Raw genomic sequence first — 23,400 nt, 5'->3', positions numbered from 1 at the left:
AGTATTCTTGCCTGGAAAATCCCACGGCCAGAGAAGCCAGGCGGGCTACAGTCCGTGGGGTCACAATGAGTCAGACACAACTGAGCAGCAGCATTAGTAGTAGCACCTTCACAGCATCCCAGCACCCTCGCGATGGTGAGTGTCCGGGGTCCCCAGAGGCAAAGACACGCAAAGTGAACTCCTCTTGGTCACATGACCAGCAGGCTGGATTTGAACCAGGTCTTCCAGTGGCTCTGTAATAATCACCACACTGTACCTGCCCCTGAAATCACTCACACGCAGCTCCACACACAGAACACACCCTCTGTTTGCTGCTAGTACTGAAGGGCTTCGTGCAAGTTCAGTCGCTGGAAGTGATCACTGCTGATGTAACGACGTTGTCTGCAAGGTTCCCGGGGGAGGGAGGGGGCTGGGTGCGCCCACCCCTGAGATGGTCGAACATCCTGCGTACAAGAAAGAAGTACTTAACCAGCACCCCCTGCAGGCTGCAAGTTTCTGAGTGATTTATAAAAAGCCTGCTCAAGTCTAGAGACTTCTAGCAGGCAGAGGTGTGTTCTCCAGACTAAGAATAGCTGCCCAGGCCTGACGGGAGATGTTTTCTGATGACGTCAGAGCAGAGCAGCAGCATCTTGAGGGGCGGGGGGTGGGTAACAGCTGCTGGAACAGCCTCACTGCCCACCCCCGCCACCTCCCAGAGGGATGCGCTGAGCCTGGGGAATTCAATGAAGGTGTTGGAACAGGGCCAGGTGATTCCCAAGGTGGGATTTGTTCTTGACTTTTGAATGTCAAGAAGCCGATCTAACCTGTCACTTTCCCACCTCACCACCCCACTGCTGGCTGCATGCTGGCCACCAGACTAGTAGACTGGGGATGGACAGCAGAGGGGAGAGGTGGGTGGTGCCTGGCCCCTTTGGATTTAGATGCTTCCTGGGCAGCAAGAGGGCTTAGGGGCCTCTATCCTGCCACCCCCACCTCCACCCCCCCACCTCAGGGGTGATGCCTGAGGGGCCTCTAACACGGGCACACCCCAGGCCCCCAGCCCAGCCCACTGCTGTGGGATTCTCATTCACACCCGAGTGTGGGAACTCCTGCTGTTTAAGGAAAGGAGGACTCCAGTCCAGAACTTGCTCCAAGCCCCAGCAGGTAACCGCTGACTTTTTCTGAAGTTCATAAATTCTGGGTAGAGAGAAAGTACAAAGATTAAGTCAAACTGAGGTTAAACTATGGCTCCCCGCCAGCAGCTGTGAGCTTTCAGTGGAAGTACTAGAGGGGAGGAGAGAGAAAAGGGAAGTTCCAACTTAAAATATACTCTTGAAAACTATGTCTTGACGGCACTCCTGTGCGGTATGTTACTGGACGTTTGCTTGTATACATTTTGCATATTTACCGCACCAGGCCATGTGCATGAAACTGTAAGGTTCATACTTTATGTCCACTGGGGGATCTTTGGGGGTTATCGTGCATGTGTTGTTGACCTTGCACCCTGGCTCCCCAAAACTTAGCCCCCACCCCAAGCCTCAGTTTCCCCCTTTCTAAGGTTCAGTTTTTGTCTTCTAACATCTAGGAGGGGCTGGAGAAACCATCTTTTAAAAACTCATTGCACCTGACCCTCAGAGAGCCCCAAGCATTCACCCTCGGCCTTCAAGGAGGGGCAAAGGGTGAGTCAGTCTTTTTTTTTTTTTTTTTTTGCTGACTTTAAAATGTTTATTCTTTAAAAAATTAGTTGCATTTTATACAGCTATACAAAGTTCTTAATGTTTCTTTGGCAATGGGATATAATGGAATTTTACAACTATATAAAAAAGTTACCTTTGCCTAAGAAACAGTATTTACTGTGTATACATAGTTTACTGACAAAATTCTCTACCATCCAGCACCCTAATTAATTGACAAAATAAGCTACCTCAAAAGGGATATTACAGGATTTCCAAAAAAAAAAAGAAAGAAAAAAAAGAAAAAAGGAAAGAAAAGATATAGACAGACAGACAGACAGACAGACACACACACACACACACACACACACCCTTCTGTGGCTCAAAACACAGTATCACGGCCCTATCTGCAGGCAACTTGCAGGAATTGCCAAATACAATTTAGTGATAAGAAAAATCCTTTCAGTGATGAAAAAATACTTATAAGTTTCACTGGAGTACTGCTTTAGTTTAACTATACATAAGAAATTACTTAACCTTCTGCTATTCCAAATATAATTAATGCTCATTTTTTAAGATGAGCCTTCCCCCCACCCCCAAAAGTAACTGCATTGTATCTCTGAAATTAAGCAGAAAAACAAACAAACAAAAACCCAGTGCTGGTGACAAATATACAGCAAATTCACTTCTTCATTCTTCTCAAAGACTGAAACCAATTATCAGGACCATGAAGAACTAGAAATCCATCTATTGTTAAAGACTTGTTTGTAGACTATGCAGCAACTTTGTTGTCTTTCCTATACTCAAAATCTGCAAACTCCCTGCCCCCACGGCCTCCTCTGAATCCACCACGAAATCCTCGAGGAGTGGTGAAGGTACCACCTCGGCCACTACCACGTCCTCGGCCACCACGGAAACCAAGACCCCCTCTGCCTCTGTACCCTCCACGGCCACGGTTTGGACGAAGCGGGATTCCAAATGTTTCTGCATTTAATCTTCTCTCTTCAGCCCAGGTTGGTCTCCGTTCTCTATTATCATCACAAGAAATATTATCAAAGAAGGATTTAGTTTTGTCATAATAGCAATTAGGTCCAAGTGGATCTTCTTCGTCTGCATTTCCTTCACTGTTTTGGGTATCAACTCCTGAGTCTCCTTTATCTTCACCATTGACAGGCTTCTCCTGTTTCTCAAGTTTATCTTCTTTCAATTTAAGTTTATTATGAAACTCTCTGTCGATTTCCTCCTTGTTAAATTGTGCATTTGCACTTTCAAAGTCAAAGTCTTTCTCAAATTTCATTGGACCATCTCGTCGAATACCAAATCTTCCTCTGCCACCTCGATGACCCCCACGCCCTCTCCTTGGAGCTGAAGGAGCACCTGGAACTATTTGTCTCTTGCTATCATTTCTGAGTTGCTCATTTTCTGGTCTTGAGACTTTATGTACTTCAACTCGCCTGTGCTCTTGATTCTCTATTGGTTTTTGGCTGGTAGATGGTAAAGGCCTGGTTGATACAGGGCTCCTTCTCCCAACAGGTGCTGGAGCAGGTAAGTGGGCCGAGGCGGTCTGTACTGCTTGTTCCATGGTTGGGCTTTTTCTCAAAGGGTCTAACTGAGGGCTTGAACGACCTTGAGATAGCTGTGTTTTTAGAGCTCTTGTATCCTGTGTAAAGGCAGAACCAACCGCACTACTTTGGGAGAGGGCACTGCTGCTTGATGCTTCTGTTCCAAAGGATGTCAAGGAGCTTCCGGCAACACCAACAGCCCCAAACTGCTGCCCAACTAATGAACTTGGACTGAACTGACTGTACGTCAGCATCCTGCCAAAAGGTCCATAGGAGCCCACCGACTGGAATGAAGAAGTAGATGAACCTAGTGAAGACTGAACAATAGCTGGGTCCTGAGGCAAAGAACATTGTGGTTTTGGTGGCTCACAAACAGTAAGGTCTTTAATATCACTCCCACGGAATATTATGTATTCAAAGACTTCATCTCGAGGTGGTATTGGACGATCTGTTGGTCTGTCTTCTGTACCAAAGGACCGAACTTTGGCGAGAGCTACGGTAGAGTTCTCGGTGTCGATAGTGTAGAGGATGCCCTCGTAGCGGATCTCCGCCTTGGAGATAAGGCTGATCTTGCTGCCGATGTAAGGGGTGCCCCCGCTCATGGCGCCGCCGCTCCCGGCCGCTCGCAGAGAGGCAGATCCCACGCCGCTGTGGCCGCTCCGCTCGCCCACTTGCTCCGTCGGCGCCTACAGCAGCCGCCTCAGACCCAACATGGCGGCGGCGCCGGCTCCGCTACCCTCCCCCAGCCTCCCGCCCTCCGAGTCAGTCTTTTTAAAAAACAAAGGAATCACTGAAGCCAGAGAGGACTTGCCTGAGGGCACCCTGATGTTCTCCCCAAGTTCCTGAGGCTTCCCTAACCAGAACTGTCCCTACAGAGAGAGGCTCTCCCTGGGAGGCCCCAGATGCTCCCTGGGTTTAAAGAGGCGGAGGTTAGGTGACTGGCCCTGAAGAAGGGCTAACACAGTGCCACCTGTGAGCCGTCCCTGGGTGCACTGGTGTTACAGCCCTCAAGGCTCTCATCTCTGGACGTGGAGTTAATGAGCTGCGTCTTTCCGCACAGCTGCCAAGCGACGGGTCTCAGCCGAAGGTCGTGCTACCAGGACTCTCCAAGAAAACACTGTGCACCAGGTGGCCCAGGAGTCACACCGCCCTGTCCATTTGCTTCATCGTACTCCACCCTTTATAAAAACACCAACACCTGGGCACCCCTGCCCCCACCCCAGGGATGCTGACTGCAGGCTATAACCTCCCCAGCTGTTTGTCACCACAGCCAGGATGGAGACAGTGCGCCTGGAGCTTGGTAATATCTTGGAATCACCTGGGGGATTAAATTTCAGATCCCCACCCCCAGCCTGCTTTAATTGGGATCTGGGGTGTGGCTTGAGCATTGAGGGTTTTCAACACTTGCCTCGTGGCTGGGTGAAGAACCCAGCCTCCCTTGTAGGAGATGTAGGTTCGATTCCTGGGTCAGGAAGATCCCCTGGAAGAGGAAATGGCTACCTACTTCAGTATTCTTGCCTGGGAAATCCCATGGACAGAGGAACCTGGCGGGCTACAGCCCACGGGATTGCAAAAGAGTCGGACACGACTAAGCAACTAAACACGCACGCACACTGGTGGTTCAGAGGTGCGGCCGCATCTGAGGACGCTGCGCCGGTTCATCCTGCACCTGGTCTCTTGGCTGCCCGATCCCCAGCAGCCAGGGCCGCCCTGCAGGTCCCAAGTCCTCCTCAGAGGGACTGTAGCCTCGCATTGCTGTTTCTAAATCTGTATCTCTGCATCTCAAGAAAATTCTGCTCTTGACTTTTGAATGTCAAGAAGACGATCTAAAGCAATGCGTCCTCTGACTGCACCTTCTTGAAGAGGAAATAAAGGCTCAGTCTGTAGAGCGTGAAGACAGAGATGGGGGAGGGGGCTTCTGTTGTCAGTCAACCCCCCAGGCCTCACCCTAAGCCCGTGGAGGGTCCTGGCTCCTCAGCCCCGAGTGCACACAGTTGTATCTGAGCCCCCCGCAGGTTTCGGGGCAGCCCCAGTGCTGTCTGCCCTGGCCTCAGGGTGACCAAGTTCTCCCAGGAAGGATGGCTTTTTCCAGAAGCCCCTCTCCTGGACCCCCGCCCAGCACTTGCTCTCCTGTTCTGCTGACCGGCAAGCCCAGGGGCTCCACGGAGGTGAGTTCCCTGCTGTCGGCGCTGGCCGCCCCCTCCCCAGGATCCCCAGGCCTCCCCTCACTCTGTGACATCTGGAGGTTGGGCCTGAGGCCCGTGGTCCTCTCTGCACGCCCTCCCTCTTTGGACCTTAGACCCCAGTGACCTTGACCTCTCTGAGCTTCCTCCCTGGTGAAAATGAAAGGGTCGAGCTAGTCAATTCCAGGGGCCTTTTGATCCCTCCTGGAGCCCCTCGCAACTTGGCTCCCTCTGTTGTAGGAGAAGGAGGAGGGGCTCCTTCTCTCGGCATTTCTTCACGCAGCAGCCCCTAGGCCAGGTCAGAACACTCAACCCTGCCCAGGATTTTCACCTGCCTCTACTACATGCAGCGAGGAACCCAGAGCACCTTTCTCTCCCAGCCATCCCTGACGCCACCCTGGAGTCTCTCAGGCAGAGGGGATGCCTCCTCTGCTTAAGGAGTCTCAAAAGGACAGCCGGGGAGCCGCCTGTCTCTGCTTCACATCCACGTCATCGTTCTCCACGAAGGGTAGAGCTGGATGCGGTTCCCGTCCCTGCTGCCGCAGCCTGAGGACACTGCCGGGTGGACATCTGGGAAGCGTGCCCAGTCAGCGGGAGCGCCCAGGGTGCTGCCAAGTCAGCACAGCCTGGGGAGGGGCACGCGGGGCGGGGCACCTGGGCCCACCTCTCACCTCCACCTTCAACCCCGCCCGCCCCGGCCTGTCTCTGCCCTCCGTCTGGCCCAGATGGGAGGTACCTGCTCCATCCTGTCCCAAATCAGCCCCAAATTATCGACTGCACCCGGCTCTGCACCCCAGCATATATTTATCACCCTGCCTCCCGGGCACTCAGGCGGGTACTTTCAGCCACCCCAGGAGTGAGGGGATGGAGGGAGAGAGGGAAGGGATGTCTGTGCCTGCCCCCACACCCTCCCCTTGGCTGAGGAGGTGCTAAGACGAGCCAGGTGGTAGGATCCCAGCCAGTGGTACTGCCCGGCTGGTCAAGTTCATGGTCGCCAGGGTGGCCTGCTCAGCATCCACCCCCAGTCCTGTCACCTCCTAGCCATGAAACACCCTTGCTGAGTCCTATTTATAGAGATGGGATTGTGGACCCATTATACAGATGAGGACATCAAGGTTCAGTGCTGCTAAGGAACCAACCCAAGGCCACACTCTACCTGGGGAGTGGCAGAGTCTGGATGCAACTCAGATCTGAATCCATCTCCTACAGGGCACTGTCATCCAAGGTTAGCTTCAAAGATTAAGGTGCCTTGGGTGAGAAAGAATTGTTTAAAAGATAATCAAAAGGACAAGTTTAATTCAAAATGCAAATTGGGGTTGATTCTTCTCTCATTCCATTCACACTGAAACCGAGAGGCCCAGACCAGCGTAAGGGGCTTAAATGAGGGTAAGAAGACACTTGTTTCAGAGTCGAGATGCTGCTGTAGCCATTTCTGGGGTTTCCTTCCCTGGATGTATTTTATGAGAGCATGACTTCCTTCCTTGTTTGAAGTGACTTAGGTGTGGTGTTCTCTAAGTCAAAGGCCTGGCAAGATGGCTCTTGGAATCCCCATAGCTTTCCTAGGGTCAGTGGTCCCCAAGTTAAGAAAAGTGATTTGTTGCTCCCAGAACATTGCCAAGCTTTGGGAGATCCCCCAAGTTAAGTGACGAGAGGGACAGGAGGGCAGTACAGGTGAATTATAGGAATTGCCGTTTACACAGCTTCATATATGTGCTCATATATATGGGTGTTTACCACCCATGCTGAACACCCTGGTTTTCCCATCAATAAAATGGGCATGTATTGGATACCCACCAGTGATGATCTGTTCCTATCTCTTTCCTTCCAGCCTCAGAGACCAATGACCTCGCTCTAGTATCGGAATCCCCAGCACTCAGTAGTGAATGAATGAATGGGTGGATGAATGAATGAACGGACAGATGAACATATGAGTCATAACAACAGCCGACTGTGTAGTGGTGTACCAAGTTATCTCAGACCAGCTTGTGAGAATAAATGATTAGACATCCAAGAGTTTTGCAAGCCCATTGTTCAATTACTGGTAGCTTGAAATCCACCGTGGTGGGAGTATTTATCCATGAGGGAAATCAACAAGGTTGTAAAGTAGAGCTTCCCCTCTGCCTCCTCAGAGCCTGTTCACGGGCACCCTGCTGGATGGCACTTCCTGTGTCAGGCACTCCTCACATGTATGAATCCAGGCAAGCATCATAAGATGGCACCATTATTATCCCACTCTACAGATGGGAAGCCGAGGCCCAGGGAAGCAAAGCCACCTGCCCACGAGTGGTTTGATGGTCTGCTTCACTTACACGAACGAGGACGGCCCTCGCCATCTCTGGGCTCGGCTGCCCTCCGCGGGCTCACAGGTACCAGCTGTTCTCACCGCCACCGCTGTTTTTAATCAGCTCCTCTGGGAGAAGAGAGGCAGTTGCCTGGTGACCAAAGTGTTTTCCTGGCCCTCCGAAGAAGGTCACGCTGAGTGAGGGGGAGGATAAAGGTCCCCACAGGGGGCGCCCCCCACTTGCAGGGCTCCAGACAACAGATCCAGTCAGCCCAGCCAGACCCCATGCAGCACTCCAGGCCTCCTGGATGCTCTGACGCCATTAGCTGGATTGAATTAAAGGCCTGACGTCCTAGAGCAGTGACCGCAGGCTTCTGTGCAGAGAGCCTGCAGTGTGTGGGCATCACTGCCAGAGAGCAAGGCAAAGCCCAGGCAGAGGGTGGGTGACCGCAGGGTCCCCAAACCTGTCCAGCCAGGTGTGCCTCTGACGTGTCCCTTTGGGAGCACAGTTAGGGACAGTCACAGACCCCCCAAAGCTCAGCTTAGGGTATTACAGAATCTATCCAGGGGCCATTCTGGTTGGATCAATCCCGATCTCCAGGGGCCTTGTTTACCCCGCTGCATTGTCACCTCCTGTCTGTCTGTCTCCCACTCCTTCAGGACTCTCAGGAGCAGACGTGAGGCTCCCACTTATTCCTGGTTGTGGCTCCAGGACCCACGCAGGCCCCTATACACAGCAGGCCCTGGATAAACAGGCAGTGAATAAATGAATGAACAAGTAAACCTGCACAATGTGCCTCCCTGGTGCCTGGAGTTCTTGACTCCTCCAAGCCCTGCCATCAGGAATAAATTTCCCATGGTCATCACAGCCCAGCCTCCCAGCTCCTGCTGGCTGGTGAAGGTGGCATGTTTGGCAGTGAACCCAGAACAGTGGATGGGGGCCCTGAGAAGGACTCTCCAAGGAGGTGAGGTTTATACTGAGATCCAGGAGCCCCTGCCATGGGAGGAGGGAAGGGAGGGGAGTTTCAGGCAGAAGGGACCAGCACAAATGCTTGTCTAGGAGCTGACAGTGGCCAGCAGGCCTTGAGATGAAGTTGACCGTGTAGATGGGTGATGGAATAAAGACCACCTCCCTTCACCCCATACACTGGGGGGTCTCTGGGCGATCACCCAAGGGCCAGAGCAAAGCCAGGTGACCCTCCCTGCCCCTGGGCACTGTTCCAGGGCTTTCACCCCCACCCAGCTGCACTGTACCAGCTCTGAGAGCAGCCGTGCCAAGGGGAGGAGATGCATGAGAACATCGTTTTCTCTCTCCCCAGCAAAAAGCCCCAGCATGTAATCACTGGATAATTTAATAGAATAAAGTTCCAGGAACAAATATTTTAAGTCAGAACAAAACTTGTGTCCGGCAGCTTTGGGTAATTCCCAAGGGTCCCCGGGACCCCTTTCCTGTTCCAGAGGACAGCCTGGGTTTCTGGATTCCTTCTGACCTGAAGTGCAGCCTCCCAGGCGACTTTCCAGTTTGCTTGGACCAGCTAATGCCCGGCAGCCAACATTTCCCCAGCTTGGCGAGGTGTCAGCCCTGCCGAGCTTTTGCAAATTCGCATTCCAGGTGCAGCCCCTGCTCTGTGAGTAACAAGAGTGTGAAGGGGATTTTCAACCAGGAGGGGGCTGATTCCCTGCTCTGGTAGGTTTCAGGAAGCTCCTTGGTGACTCTGAACAGCTCCTCTACTCTGAAAGGGCTGTGACCCTCAACTTGGACCTGTGGTCTGCAGGTATGAGCAGTTGGTTCTCAGCACCCCCTCCCCAGCCTCCTGTGACATAGACATAAGTGGGCCTGCTGAAGTCTCCCCCAGCCAGCACTATCAACGGAGCCTGGCACCCAGGACAGCCCCCAAATACATGCTAATAACACATCACCAGGCACCGTGGAGCGCAGTGGTCTGGGCTTGAGACAGGGAATATGTTGACTTTGAATTTCTGCCCTGGCTGTGTGACCTTTCTGAGAACCAGTTGCTTTGTTGTAAAGTGGACGTGACTCCACAGCGACTGCCTTTGCACTGTGTCCCAGCCCAGGCCCTTCTGATGGAAAGTGGTGGAGTTGCTCAGTCGTGTCCAACTCTTTGCAACCCCACGGACTGTAGCCTACCAGGCTCCTCTGTCCATGGGATTTCCCAGGCAAAACTACTGGAGCGGGCTGCCATTTCCTTCTCCAGAGGACATTCCCAACCCAGGGTTTGAATCCGGGTCTCCTGCATTGCAGACAGGCGCTTTACCATCTGAGCCACCAGGGAAGCCCCTTCTGATGGAGGTTCTCATGACTATTATCATCCCCATCTTAAGGAGAAGGAGTCACAGTTAGACAGCTGGTGGGACTGGCTGGGGTCACCCATCCTGGTTAACAGAACCCAACCCCCTACAGCCGGCCTAAGTCAGAACTTCTCCCAGAAGGACTGCATTCTCTGACAGGTTGAAATGCAGCCTCCTGGGCCCTGCCTGAGTCCCTGAACCTCAAGTTTGAGAAGGTCTCCGTCCTAAGCTACTAGGCTGAGCAACTAGGACCGGATAGTCTTGTCTGTGGGTGTGTCCACTTCATCATGTTGGGCTCTCCTGGAATAAGCTAAGCAGAGCACCCCCTCCGTGTGCATTCAAGCTGAATTGCTATTATTATTATCATATTATCTTTATTGCTGTTCACCGTAGAGCTAATTAACGCTGTCCTTCTTCACTGTTCCCAGGGAGTTTCCTTTCTGAGAATTGGGAGGAGGTGTAGTGGAACCGGGGTGGGGGCGGGCGTGGGCGTGGAACCTCCGTTTGTTCTGATCCCTCCTACCTGTATACCCCAACCCTGCTCACACCTGCTTCTTCCCAGGGCCGGCAGGGGTGCAGAAGGGATGATTACGGCTGCTGCTGCGAGGGCTGAGGAACCTGGGTCCCCCGCCCGGGGCTGGGCGCTGCCCACTCCCGGCCGTGCGCGAAGCCGGCGCGCGCTAGGACCGTGGCGCTCCGCCCGCCGCCTCTATAAGAGGCTGCGCTCGCGCCCCACGCGGAACCCGCGGCTCAGACCCGTTCCTGGCGTCCCGACCGGCGTTGGACCCGAGGCCGGTGCGGCCGCGGCGCAGCTGACGCCAGCCCAGGGCCTGGGACAGACGAACGCCCCGGGGCCCCCACCCCGCCGCGGGCACCATGGGCGCTGCCCACTCCGCGTCCGAGGAGGTGCGGGAGCTGGAGGGCAAGACCGGCTGTGAGTATCCCGCGGGGGGCGCGCGCGGGGACGGGGGCGGGGACCGCCGGCCGGCTGGCCCTGGGGCTCCCAGCCCACGGCCGGCCGCTCGGCTCTGAACCCCCGCGCTGTGTGACCTTGAGCTAGTAGCTGGCTCTCTGGGCGCCTCAGTCTCCCCTTCCTTCAAATGGGTTCCCCGCCGGCCGCTTTGCAGGCTGCGACGATGCTGAGTAAGTGCCGGGGCCGCTGAGCCCCGGCGCCCTCGGAGTTGGCCGGGAAGCCCCGCCTGCGACTGCAGACCCGGGAGGGAGCAGGGTCCTGGCTCCCCCCTCCGGGGGCAGAGCAGGCTCCCGGGAGAGCGAGTGCCTGGGCGCGCTCAGCTGTTGTGCGCGTCCCGCACCTGAAAGTCGTTGGCTTCGCGTTGCGCCGGGGAGGAAAGTTTTGAAATCGGCGGCAGCTGGGTGCGAGCAGGGCTGCGTGACCTTTGGCGGCTGCGCGGGTCTCTGCGCCTCCGGTCTGTGAAATGGGCTCAGGTGGGTCTGACTCCATGGGTAACTGGGAGAATTAAGCGAGGCAGCGCCCGAGGAGCACTTTGCGGGAGCCCGGCGACCTTCCTCGAGCTCGCCCGGACTCCAGGGCCCCGCAGAGGCTGCGCGCCCAGCGTCCGCCCGGGCAGGGCGCACGGGAGGCCGGGCTGCGGGTCGAGTTGACCGCAGGGAAGTGATGGCGGAAGCGCCTGACCGCCCAAGTCCTGCCGGGCTGGGAACTTGACCGTGGACCATGACCTCTGGGCCCCCTGTTTCTGTTACGGGGCTGTGAAGGGGGGTGTGGACTGAGGACCACGAAAGGCTAGGTGAGTGGGCAGACTGGCTTTGACAGTGGGCAGATGGTGTGTGATCCCTGCCAGCTCCACTTCCTGGCTGTGTGACCTTGGGCTAGTCACTTTACCTCTCTGAGTCTCCGTTGCTTTCTAGCATGGGATTTCTGCTAGTATCTGGTAGACTATAGATGGTCATGAAAATGGGAGACAGAGATGTTATTTCCAGGCAGCAGGCCCCTGGTGCCTGCTTGGAGTTTAAGGCAGACAGAGTCCATGATTGATCCGCTGGAGGGAGCCGCCCAGCCATTTGTGCCTGGGCTGAAAAATGACCCCTCCTGACCCCCAATCTAAATACCTCTTTCCAGGAGAATTGGGTGAAAATTACAGAAAGCCCTTAATTAGTTGTGTGTGTGTGTGTCTGTGTGTGTACAGGTGCATACATACACAGATATGTATACAGACACCTTCCTGTGTACAAATATAAAGCTGTCTTCTAGGGGAGGGGAAAAAAAAGTGTGGTGCATATACATAATATGGAACCCCCCCCTTTTTTTTTTTTTAAGAGAAGTAAGAGTATATTTTTGTAACTGTTTCATTTGCATCAAGGAAGAGTAATGAATACTTACCAGGGGATTTGGTAGGAGAGATAAAGGAGGAGTGAGCCTTTCACTATTAACTTTTTTATATTTTCATTTTGAATCATGTGTGACTATTTATTTCTTCAGAAAGTTTTACAAAGTCTAGTTCAGCCCCAAGGCTCCCGTGAGAGAGGAGGTAGGACCATGACCTGACTTTCTTGGGCTTCCCCTGTTTCTATTATATTTCTTGAGTGCCCGCTGGCTGCCTGGAGTCTGGATGGACAGAAGTGGGATTCTCTGAGGCTGGGATCTCTGCAGGAAGTGTGGGCTCTACTGGCTGTAGTCTCTCAGGCAGCCCCCACGCCAGGCAGTCTGGGGGAATTCCATCTGCTTGTGCAGTTTGACAGGTGATGGGGCTGCAGAGCATGCTGGGAATCTTGTCAGTTTCCTGGGTCCAGCCTCCTATAGGGATGACAGACGCTGAGTATTCCATGCTCTGTTGCTTTCCCAGATATGGCTTCCCTTCTTGCTGCTCAGAACTCGGATTTCACACTCCAAAGAGAGAGGGGAGACAGAAGAGAGCTGGGAAGAGGTTTCTGAAATCAGACTAGAGGGATGGATGAACGCCTGCCTTCTGTTATCTTAACTTTAAGTAGGTGGAAAGCTCCCCTAGGGTTTGCATGGTCTGAGCTCTTTTACCCATTCGGACCCGAGAGACTGATATTGCAGAGGGGAGACGCACAGTATGAACAAATCAACCCGTAGTTCTGGGAAGAAGATACAACCCAATGGCATGAGAGCTGGGATGGGGCAAGGAAACGTTTCTTTAGGGTCAACCTGGAGGGCTTCTCAGAGGAGGTGATAATGGAACAGACCCAAATAAGAAGGAGAAAGCTGTGTGAAGACCAGTGGGAAATGCATTGGGGGCAGAGGGCACAGCAAATGCAAAGGTCCTTTGACAAGAACAGAGTGAAGACAATGAGTGAGGTTTGTTTGAGATGAGGACATGGACATAGGGCTCAAGTTGGGCCAGGGGCCTGATCTAAGGTGTCTTGCTAGGTATGTGACCTTCGGCAAGTCATTCATGCCCTGAGTGCCTCAGTTTCATGCACTGTGAAGTCAGGATAGAAGTCATACCTTCTTCTGAGCTGTTAGGAAGGATTAAATGAGAGATGTATGCAAAGTATTTAGAACAAGCAGCTTGCCAGGTGGCACAGTGGTAAAGAATCCGCCTGCCAGTGTAGAAGACTCGGGAGACTTGGGTTCAATCCTTGGGTTTGGGAAGATTCCCTGGAAGAGGGCATGACAACCTACTTCAGTATTCTTGCCTGGGGAATTCCATGGACAAAGGAGCCTAGCAGGCTACAGTCCATGAGGTCACAGAGAGACACTACTGAGTGACTACGCATGCATTTAGAACAAGCACAAGTATTTAATAGTCTCAGCCTTGCTTTAAAAACATTGATAAGATCCTGGTCTCTCTGAGCCACAAGTAAGAGTTAAGTCTTGGTCCCACTTTTTCAGAGCTGTGTGACCTTAAGCAAGTTGTTTTACCTCTTCGAGTGTTAGTGCACCCACCTGGATCCTGGGGTGGAGGTGTAGACTGAACCAGATGATGTATGTATGTGTGGCGATGCCTGACTTGGTGTGGGGACATCAGCTCCCAGGATCCTGCAGGCTGGGTCCTGAGACGGGAGCAGAGTCTCAGACCAGGGCAGCCAGAGGACAGGCGGTTCCCACGGGGTTGCTAGGTTCCCCCTGCCTCTCTGAGCACCAAGATGGTCCCTGATTGGAAGAATCAGCCTGACCCCTTTGCATGCACCCTCAAGGAATCCTCATAGTAATCCTCCAGGGAAGGTGGTGCTGTGGCCATTTCAGATGAGGAAACCGAGGCTCAGAGGGCTCAAGCAACTTGCCTGCCATCCCACAGTGCATAGCAGAGGAGTAGGGGATCCCAGCGTCCCTGGGGTTCACTGTCCTGCCACTACTGTGCTTTCACTGTGTTTCATCGCCTTGCAGATTTCTAGGAACCCAGAAAGGGTAGGAACAGGCTGCCATACGTTTTTCTCACCTCCAGGCCTTTGCACAATCTGTTCCTCGTGGCCCGGAGCACTCTTTCCATTTCAGGTAATTTGGCATTTGCTTGTGGCAGTAACCCTCACCCAGGAGAAGATGGAGCCTGGCTCCTCTTCTCCTCATCTCCTTATGAAACTCATGCTGTTAGTTCAGAGCTCAGCTCAGCTATTGTTTCCTTCCAGAGAGCCTTCCCTGGCTACCCTCCTTCCAACCTTGGTGTGTTAAATGCCAGTCCCCAGCACTCCCGCAGCTCCTGCACCGCCTCCCATAATAGCATCACAGCCTGTTGTAATTGTCAGCTTTGTCACCTGCCACCCCCTCGAAACTTGGAGCTCCCCGAGAGTGAGGAGGATGTGTCTTGTTCACCTTTGTGCTCACTGGGAACACAAGAGGGTCACGTTGAGGGGGTGAGGGCCCTGAGGACTTTATAACCCAAGCAGTATTGCCCAGGAGCGTGTGTCCGGTATAAAATCTAGCACCACCCCAGCAGCGGCCCAGGCCATGCCAGCCCCACCAAAAATAGGCCTGAGCCCAAGCTCGCCCACAGAGGGCATCCTCAAGTCTGCACACCCACCTCTTCTTTCCTCTAAGAGCCTCGTCGATCGATTTAAAACACAAGCAAATATTCCCAAACATCTTTGCTGTGCCAGCAAAGCCAACTACCTAGATGGTTAACATTCCTATTAAAAAACCCCAGCAAAGGCGTCCTGGTTGTGTGTCTGAGTGGTGAGCTTGCCTTTCTCCACGGCAGTTGTGGGGTCAAGCCCAGCGTGTGTGTCCGGGGTGTGACATGGGCCCTGGACGGGAGGAAAAGCTCCTTAGGAGACACTCACTGGAGTGTGTCCCCCATCACCACCTGGAGCTGGCGTGGAGGTGGCCCCGCTTCCCGTCCCCCCGCCTGGTGTCTGCTCCTGGAGTTGGAAAGGAAACAGTAAGAGTAGGCTTCTGGGAAAGGTGGAAGGGTCTGTTGTGTTTTTTTTTTTCCTTCAGGCTCCAAAACAGCTCCACAGGCATGTCTATGTAGATGCCAAGAAGCTGCCAGAAGGAAGGAAGAAGAAAAAACAATCTCTCAGATTGGGAGTTCAGACCTCATGATGGTTGGAGCTAGTGTTTATCAGGCGCCCGTCATCTGCCAGACACCGGGCTGAGCCGGGATGTTCCCCCGCGGTGGCTCACGGAATCCTCCCAGGGATGCTTTGGCCTCCCCGTTCCGTAGATGGGCAAGTCGAGGCCGAGGAGAGGACGTGACAGACCAGGGCCACAGGCCACTGAGAAGCAGAGGCAGGATTCAGTTTCTGGTCTGACCCCCGGACCTCATCCTTTGGGGAGGGAGCCAGAGATGAGGGAGTCCTGTGTGGCCTGGGCTGGCTTCTAGGAGTGACATAATACATTTTCCACTGGAATGTCTCTACTGGGCGATACTCCTGGGTTATAAAGCCTTCAAGCAGCCCCAGGCTGTGGCCTCAGCCCCTTTACCACCTCCCGTGCAAGAGACTCCTCCTCTGCCCTCCTGAAGGGGCCTTGAGGGGTAAGGGCAGGCCAGCGGGTACCACTGTGTTCTTCCTGTTGTCATCAAGGCTTGTGAAGCTAAATGGCCAAACAAGATGCACCCAGCTTCCTTTCCATTTTCTCCGGGGTAGATTTTAGTTTGTTTTCATTAAAAAAAAAAAATAGTGTATTTATTTCATTTATTTTTGGCTGGGCAGAGTCCTCGTTGCTCTGTGGGCTTTTTCTTTAGTTGTGATGCACAGGCTTCTCACTGTGGCGACTTCTCTTGTTGCAGAGCATGGGCCCTAGGGCTCTCAGACTTCAGTGTTTTGGCTCCCAAGCTCTTGAGCACAGGCTCAATAGTCATGGCACGTGGGCTTAGTTGCTCTACACCATGTGGGATTTTCCTGGACCAGGGATCGTACCTGTGTCTGCTGCATTGGCAGGCGGATTCTTTACTACTGAGCCACCAGGGAAGTCCTAGACTATGGTTTTAACTTGGAATCCTTGAGGAGTCTCTGAACCCCATAAAATGGGGTGCAGAATTGTGTCCAGGGAGCCCTGGGAGACACCCTCAGCTTTCATGAGATCCTTAAAACAGTGACAATGCAGTCCACTGTACGTAAATAAGACCCCAAAAGGAAAGTGAAGATAAATTGAGCACTAAATAATTTTTTTTAGAAAAATGAAAAAGGGTGGCTCCCTGCTGAGGGAGGAACAGACATGTCTGGGAGGACTGGTCCCCGACGTCTGAGCTCTCAGGGGCCCTGGGTGCAGTGGTCTAGACCACACGAGGGAGGGCCGAGGGGCTCCAACTCTCAGCAGCCTCCTCTCCCTTGGTCAGGCAGGGGTGTCCAGACCTCTGCCCAGCCCGGGTGCTCACAGTGTGGAAACATGCAAGAAAGGGCTGGGTACAAGGGAACTAATTCCTGGGCACCCACAAGCACCCCTGCCCTGGCCCGCTCGTCCTGGGTCAGTGGCAGCTCGTGGAGCAGGGCCAGGTGATCGTGGGGTCTGCCCCGTGCGGTAGTGCTGAGACACCCTCTCCACGCCACCAGTTCCACACCTTTGAAGATGTGGCAGTTGACCAGATGGTCTTGGGCTGCAGCCGAGGTCACAGCTGCTCCTCCTGGGGCCCTTTCCACCCATCGTCCTCCCATCCTCCCAGGAGCCCAGTGGGGCTTTCGTTACCCGTTTACAGATGAGGACCCTGGGGCTCAGACATGCAGCTGATGGCTCAAGCTTACTTAGATGCATATGTGTAACTGAATTGATGTGCTATACACCTGAAACTAACATGATCTTGATACTATGAATCAATTATACTTCTATAAAAAGGGAAAACACAATCTACAAAAGACGATTTAGATGCTGTGTGTAGAACCCAAATCCAAAACCAGACCTTTTTTTTTTTCGGGGGTAAGGAGAAACTCCCACATGACACAATATAGACAGAGAGTGCGAGGGTCCCTGAGTCTGTCTGATGTGGGAGACGTGATGCTGCTGACCCATGACCTTGTTTCATTTTATTTTGTTTTTGGATATTGCTTATTTGGCTGTTCCAGGTCTTAGTTGTGGCATGCAAACTCTTAGCTGAGGCACGTGTGATCTAGTTGCCTGACCATGGATTGAACTCATGGATTGAACCCTTGAAGTGCAGAGTCTTAGCCACTGGACTACCAGGGAACTGTGCCCCTCACCACAACCTTGTCAATAGTGTTCTTTACTAAGTTTGGCAAGGGGAAAATGGGACCTCGAGATGGATAGGATTAGCTCTGGGTGATGTGGAACGTTCTAGAGCTGTGGGCTACCCATCCTCCGGGGAGGGCAGGCTTGGTGGTGGGCACTGTGAGGGGTGTGGAAAAGGCTAAGAAAGTGGAGGCCCTCTCAGCTCCTGTGGAATCAGACCTCACAGGTCTGACTCTGAGGCTCACGCCGGTTTCAGAAGAAATAGTTGTGTTTTCTCTGCGTGAGAGCAGCTGGCGATCCGCTCCAGCACTTCCCAACTCCGCGAACTAGTAGTAATTACATCCCTTATGCATCTTTCCTTCTCGCCTCCCCCACCCTCACGCTGGCAGGATAATTTTTTTGTGAGTTAATGGTCCCCAGAAGGCAGCATGGAATTTAATCACTGATCAGATATGCCATACGGCCCAATCCTACAGACAAAATGCCTCGTGTGTTGATAAGATGCTTCTTCTTTTACAAAGCACCTTAATATCTATTATCTCAAGCCCAGGGAACACAGTGTTTTCAGCTCCAGGGTACCCACTGCTTTGGGGAGATAAGATAGGGCCTCCTTTTCCCAGGCTGGAGAGGCCAGGCAAGGTGATGGAAAGGAACCTGGCACCCGGGTCCTGCCAGCCATCCTGTCGCCAGCGCCAGCTTTATTATTAATTCATAAAACCAGAAGGTCAAGTGGGTGATTTCCGCTGGTGGTGGTGGCCACCTTAAGGGCCAGGACAAAAAGGCCCTTTGTTGTCCCAGCCCTGTGACCTTCGTGGACCGGTAGCCTGCCAGAAGTGGACCTGCAGTTCTCTGCACAGCTCCCTGGGAGGTGAGAGAGCGCAGTTTCAGGGCTCAGGTCCTTCTCGGAGGGAGGGCAGGTGGCCAGGCAGGAGACATCAGCAGAATTGGTATGGCTGAGTCATACAACAGTGTAAAAAGAAGGGCAGGGGGGATCCCTTCCACCTCTTGAGTACCAATACCAGGGTCCCAGTGATCAAAGAACCCTGGGTGAGCACCCAGCACTTCCCAGATCTCACCCACCTGGTGGCTCTCAGGGTTTTCCTGATCTTATCCTCTGCTGCATCTCTGAGACCTCAGCCAGAGTCCCGGGTGGGCATAGACTAGCCTCCCATCATATTCACCTTTACCAGCAGATAGATGTGGCTTTGAATCACAGCACTACCTCTTAACTGTCCAAGCAAGAAAATTTGCCTCCCTGAGTCTCAGTTTCCTCATCCGTAAAATGGAAATGTGTCCTAAGCCTGCTGTGAGGATTAAGTGAGAATTTGAATAACACTCTTCACACATGATCTGTGTTGAGTAGTTGTTGGCAGGTGCAAATCATTTTGATTTTTGTAAACCTTTTAGAAGCTGGCCATGTATACCCCTTTTAAGGGTATTCTGTAACTTCCTTCAGCAATTTGTATCATCATTGACATGTCTGCCGTCTTTGACATGGCTCAAGTTAGTCATTATCTTGCCCGTGTGCTGATGATCAGGGGCCTTCAGATCAGTTCAGTCGCTCAGTCGTGTCCGACTCTTTGCAATCCCATGAACCCCAGCACACCAGGCTTCCCTGTCTGTCACCAACTCCTGGAGTTTACTCAAACTCATGTGCATTGAGTCGATGATGCCATCCAACCATCTCATCCTCTGTCATCCCCTTCTCCTCCTGCCCTTAATCTTTCCCAGCATCAGGGTCTTTTCAAATGAGTTAGCTCTTTGCATGAAGTGGCCAAAGTGGAGTTTCAGCTTCAACATTAGTCCTTCCAATGAACACCCAGGACTGATCTCCTTTAGGATGGACTGGTTGAATCTCCTTGCAGTCCAAGGGACTCTCAAGAGTCTTCTCCAACCCCACAGTTCAAAAAAGCATCGATTCTTTGGCGCTCAGCTTTCTTTATAGTCCAACTCTCACATCCATGCATAACTACTGGAAAAACCATAGCCTTGACTAGACAGACCTTTGTTGGCAAAGTGATGTCTCTGCTTTTTAATATGCTATCTAAGTTGGTCATAACTTTCCTTCCAAGGAGTAAGCATCTTTTAATTTCAGGAACCTTAGCATGCTTGAATCTGTATCACTCTGTAGTATTTTTTCTTTATTTTTAAAACCTATATTTTTATTGTTTTATGCAGACTCTATTAATTCTTGCAACCATTCTTCCTTACAGATTCAGTTTTCTTCCTCTGTAACACACCTTTCCATAGAGTTTTCAGTGAGTCTCTGAGTTGTCAGCTTTGTCTGAAAATGTCTTTTTTTTTTTTTTTTTGCCAGCCTATGGGGTTTCCCTGGTGACTCAGACAGTAAAGAATTTGCCTGCAGTGCAGGAGACCCAGGTTCAATCCCCAGGTCAGGAAGATCCCCTGGAGAAGGGAATGGCAACCCTCTCCAGTATTCTTGCCTGGAGAATGCCATGCACAGAGGAGCCTGGCAGACTATAGTCCATGGGGTCGCAAAGAGTCAGACACAACTGAGAGACTAACATTTCACTTCATTTCATGGGAATGGTCATTTGCCTAGGTATAAAATTTGAGATTGCTCCATGTTTTCTCTCAGGACTGAAGTTTTTGGTCTCTTTCTGTTGAAAAGTCAACTCTTTTGTCTGATTGATATTTCTTTGTGGAAATCTGTTTTTTCCCCTGTGTTTTAAAAATATCTGTTGTGGGTGTTTGTTTGTTTTGGGTTTTTTTTTTTTTTTAAATATATACGATGCTTTTGTCTAGGTGTGGCTTTCATTTATTCTTCTGGGGAATGGTTGATGCTATATTATTTTAAAAGCAACTCATGTCTTCCATCATGAAAATATTCTCTCTCCCCTTTCTCCTTATCTTCTTCCTTTAGAAAGGTGATGAACCCTGTCATTCTGTCCTGATGCCTCTCTACCTTTCTTTCATATTTCATATCTTTTTGTTTCTCTGTGCTGTATTTTAAGTTGTTTACCTAAGTCTGTCTTCTGATTGACTAATTCACTCTTTATCTATTACAGCTTTGCTGCCTTAGCTTTTTTTTTTTAAAGTCTATGGAATTTAAAAACTATTTTGTAAGTTCTGTATGGTTTTCAGAGTCACCACTTTTGTCATAGGGCACTGTTCTTACATTATTTGAAATAATTTATAGTTTCTGCTGTCTCATCTTCTTGGGGTTCCATTCCATTTATTAATTGTGTCTGCTGATTCTCCTAAATGCTGACCATTTGCTTGTGTAGTTTGGTTTTTTATTCTGAGCTCATCTTTGGGCTGTCTGCCCCTGGTTTTCACATCTTTCTGTGTACCTTCATCTCTACATTCATGCCAAGGCCAAACCAAGTGGAGATGAGCTTAGCTGAAGTGCCTCCCTGATGCGAGTACCCTGTGCTCAGGGCTACAGAAGTGGCTTGCACCGTGCCTTGCATTTGTTGTTCTGGATACCTTATTAGGGGTTTCACTGGTCTGGAAACACTATTTACATTAATTCCTCAGTCTGGTTTTCCTTCACCACAGAGGTTTGGGTTTTTCTCTCATGCATGACACAGGCCCAAAGCTTTGATTCGTCACAGAATCCTCCTCCCACCTCTGCACCATCCCACCTCTTCAGCAGAGTCAGCTTCCCTGCTGATTCTCTGGGCCAGTGGGAAGGTTTTTCTGTCCCACCTTACATGGAGAGGCAGCCCTTTGTGCTCTAGCCTTTGTTAGGAGCCTCACTTCTAACTCATGCAGACCCAAGGCCACTGCCGCTACCCATTGGCCAGAAGCCGCACACTTAGCTGTTATAGCCTGAACTTGTCCTGGTACCCCTGGGTGCCTCTCTCACTGTGACTGAGTCCCCTCCTTGCTTCTAGTACCTGAAGATTTCCCAGCTTAGTGATACCTTAAATTTTTTTCCAATTTAATCCAGTGCTTCATGGGTTTGTAATGGAATAGAGTCTGTGTTAGCTCTTTGTAGAAGGAACTGGAGTTCTTTTTTTTTTTTTCCTTTTATATATTTTAGAATTTTTTTTGGCTGTGGCATGTGGGATCTTAGTTCCCCAACCAGCATCAAACCTGTGCCCCCTGCATTGGAAGCATCGAGTCTTAACCATTGGACCAGTTCCAATGGAACTGGAATTCTTTACTTAAATGTCCTACCATAATAAACCCTTGTACTTTTGTTAAATCTGGAACTGAAAATAGATCTGGAAAGATCTGAAAACCAGTTCCCTGTAGGCTCTGAAAAGTGCCCAAATCTCCCCCGATTAACTGTTGTTTTTCTTCTTTAGCTTTAGCCTTTTTTAAAAAATATAATTTTTATTTATTCATTTTTGGCTGTGCTGAATCTTTGCTGCTGTGCGGGCCTCTCTCCAGTTGCAGCAAGTGGGGCCCACTCTCTAGTTGTGGTTCACAGGCTTCTCATTGTGGTGGCTTCTCTTGTTGCAGAGCACCGACTGCAGGCTTTCGAGCTTCGGTAGTCATGGCGCTGAGCTCGAGAGCACAGGCTGAGTAATTGTAGTGCCCAGGTTTAGTTGCTCCGCGGCATGTGGGATCTTCCTGGATCAGGGATTGATGTCTCTTCTGCTTTGGTGGGAGGATTCTTTCCCACTGAGCCACCAGGGAAGCCCTAGTCTTTTTATTAAAATGGAGACATCTTTCTCTCTTTAGCGAGGTAAGTGATAATGTGTTTGTTGTTCTAGTCATTTCTTCACTTCGGCAGACAGCGCAGCAGATGGTCCTGAGAGCAGACTCTGGAGTCACAGACCCCAGTGCAGATCCCGGTTCTGCCACTCATATCTGTGTGACCTTCAGGGAGTGACTTAACCTCTCAGTTTCCTTACCTGTAAAATGGGTGTGATAATCGTGAGAGACAGTGTGTTGAGGATCAAATAAGATAATGTGTGTCAAGCATTTGGCTTCGGTCCTGCCTCCGCATAAAGCAGTTACTACGGCTGCTGTAAGGCAAACGGGAAAGGCCAGACCCCAGCCGTGGGAAGATGAGCGTGGATGAGCAGAGCGTGGTCTGTGTGATTTTGAGAATCGTCTCGTCTCTCCTGGGAGGAGAATGTTTTCTAAACTCATGTCACTTTACTCTCTCCCAGCATCCCCTCCAGTTCTGAGATTTGGAGGATTCTTTCTGTGCAGGGGGGGAAAAAAAAAAAACACAACCCCAAATATCTAACAAGACCTTTGGTACCTAAAATAAATGCCATTTTGCAGGCTGATGCAGGGCTGGGGCAACCTTTTCCTGGGAACTCCTCAGCCTTTGCGTTTACAAAGTGGGTTGAAGTTTGTGTAGAAAGGATTTAAAGGTCCTGGAGGAAGGCCAGCAATCAATCTTCTTGTGGCTGCGTCAGCTGTGGAGAATAGAATGGAGGCTGATAACTTCCTTCTCCAGGCCACGTGTTCGCAGGTGCATTTTTGTTGTTTTATTTTTTTAAATTCCCAGCAGCGAGGTGTGGTCTGTAACACGCCTAGCACGTGGCTTCCAAGTGGCCGGCAGGTGGAGGACAGAAGCAGGGCATCTCACACTGCGAAGCATCTTGTGTGTGCCAGGCGTGTGAGGGTGGGTCCCTTCCAGGCTGTGAAGGCCGGCCCCTCATTCTCCCTCCCCAGGCCCTAGCTTAGTCATTGCTTTGGCTGTAGCCCCAGGCGGCTCACAGCATGTTCCTTCTTCCCTGGGAGCCTGGAGGCAGCTGAAGAGCTGAGTAGGTACCGCAAGATGATTGCTTTGGGGGCATAATAATAACAATCGTGGCAACTCCAGGGTCTCATGCTCCTCCTACCAGATCCAGTGCTGAGTGTGTAATATAATTTCTTTTTCAATTGGGGCAAAATTCATTTAACATGAAATTTATCA

General features: G+C 51.5%; 2 protein-coding genes across 5 annotated transcripts in view; one reads left to right on the top strand and one right to left on the bottom strand.

Moving 5' to 3' along the window:
* Positions 1-1,678: 1,678 nt before the first annotated feature.
* On the bottom strand, positions 1,679-3,966 carry LOC122693859 (protein LSM14 homolog A-like). 2 transcript variants are annotated; one of them, XM_043901777.1, is made up of 2 exons: positions 3,279-3,966; positions 1,679-3,101 (listed from the first exon to the last, which is right to left on the bottom strand). In XM_043901777.1, the coding sequence occupies exons 1-2, from the start codon at positions 3,814-3,816 to the stop codon at positions 2,425-2,427; spliced, it is 1,215 nt and encodes a 404-aa protein (XP_043757712.1). In that variant the 5' UTR covers positions 3,817-3,966; the 3' UTR covers positions 1,679-2,424. The 2 variants fall into 2 exon arrangements, with proteins under 2 accessions (XP_043757712.1, XP_043757711.1); XM_043901776.1 differs by having other exon boundaries at positions 1,679-3,966.
* A 6,701-nt stretch (positions 3,967-10,667) lies between these two features.
* The window catches only part of TESC (tescalcin), a 60,707-nt gene continuing 47,974 nt past the window's right edge, over positions 10,668-23,400 (top strand). Inside the window, exon 1 of one of the 3 annotated variants that reach the window (XM_043901772.1) lies at positions 10,668-10,922. In XM_043901772.1, the coding sequence (XP_043757707.1) occupies positions 10,865-10,922 (58 nt within the window). In that variant the 5' untranslated portion in view covers positions 10,668-10,864. Of the gene's footprint in view, positions 10,923-11,293; positions 11,435-23,400 lie in introns of those variants that run through there. The other 2 variants (XM_043901775.1, XM_043901774.1) reach the window with 2 other exon arrangements.

The sequence above is a fragment of the Cervus elaphus genome, chromosome 5, assembly GCF_910594005.1.
Source record: "Cervus elaphus chromosome 5, mCerEla1.1, whole genome shotgun sequence".
NCBI lineage: Eukaryota > Metazoa > Chordata > Mammalia > Artiodactyla > Cervidae > Cervus > Cervus elaphus.
This window is presented reverse-complemented; position numbering and strand designations above follow the sequence as displayed.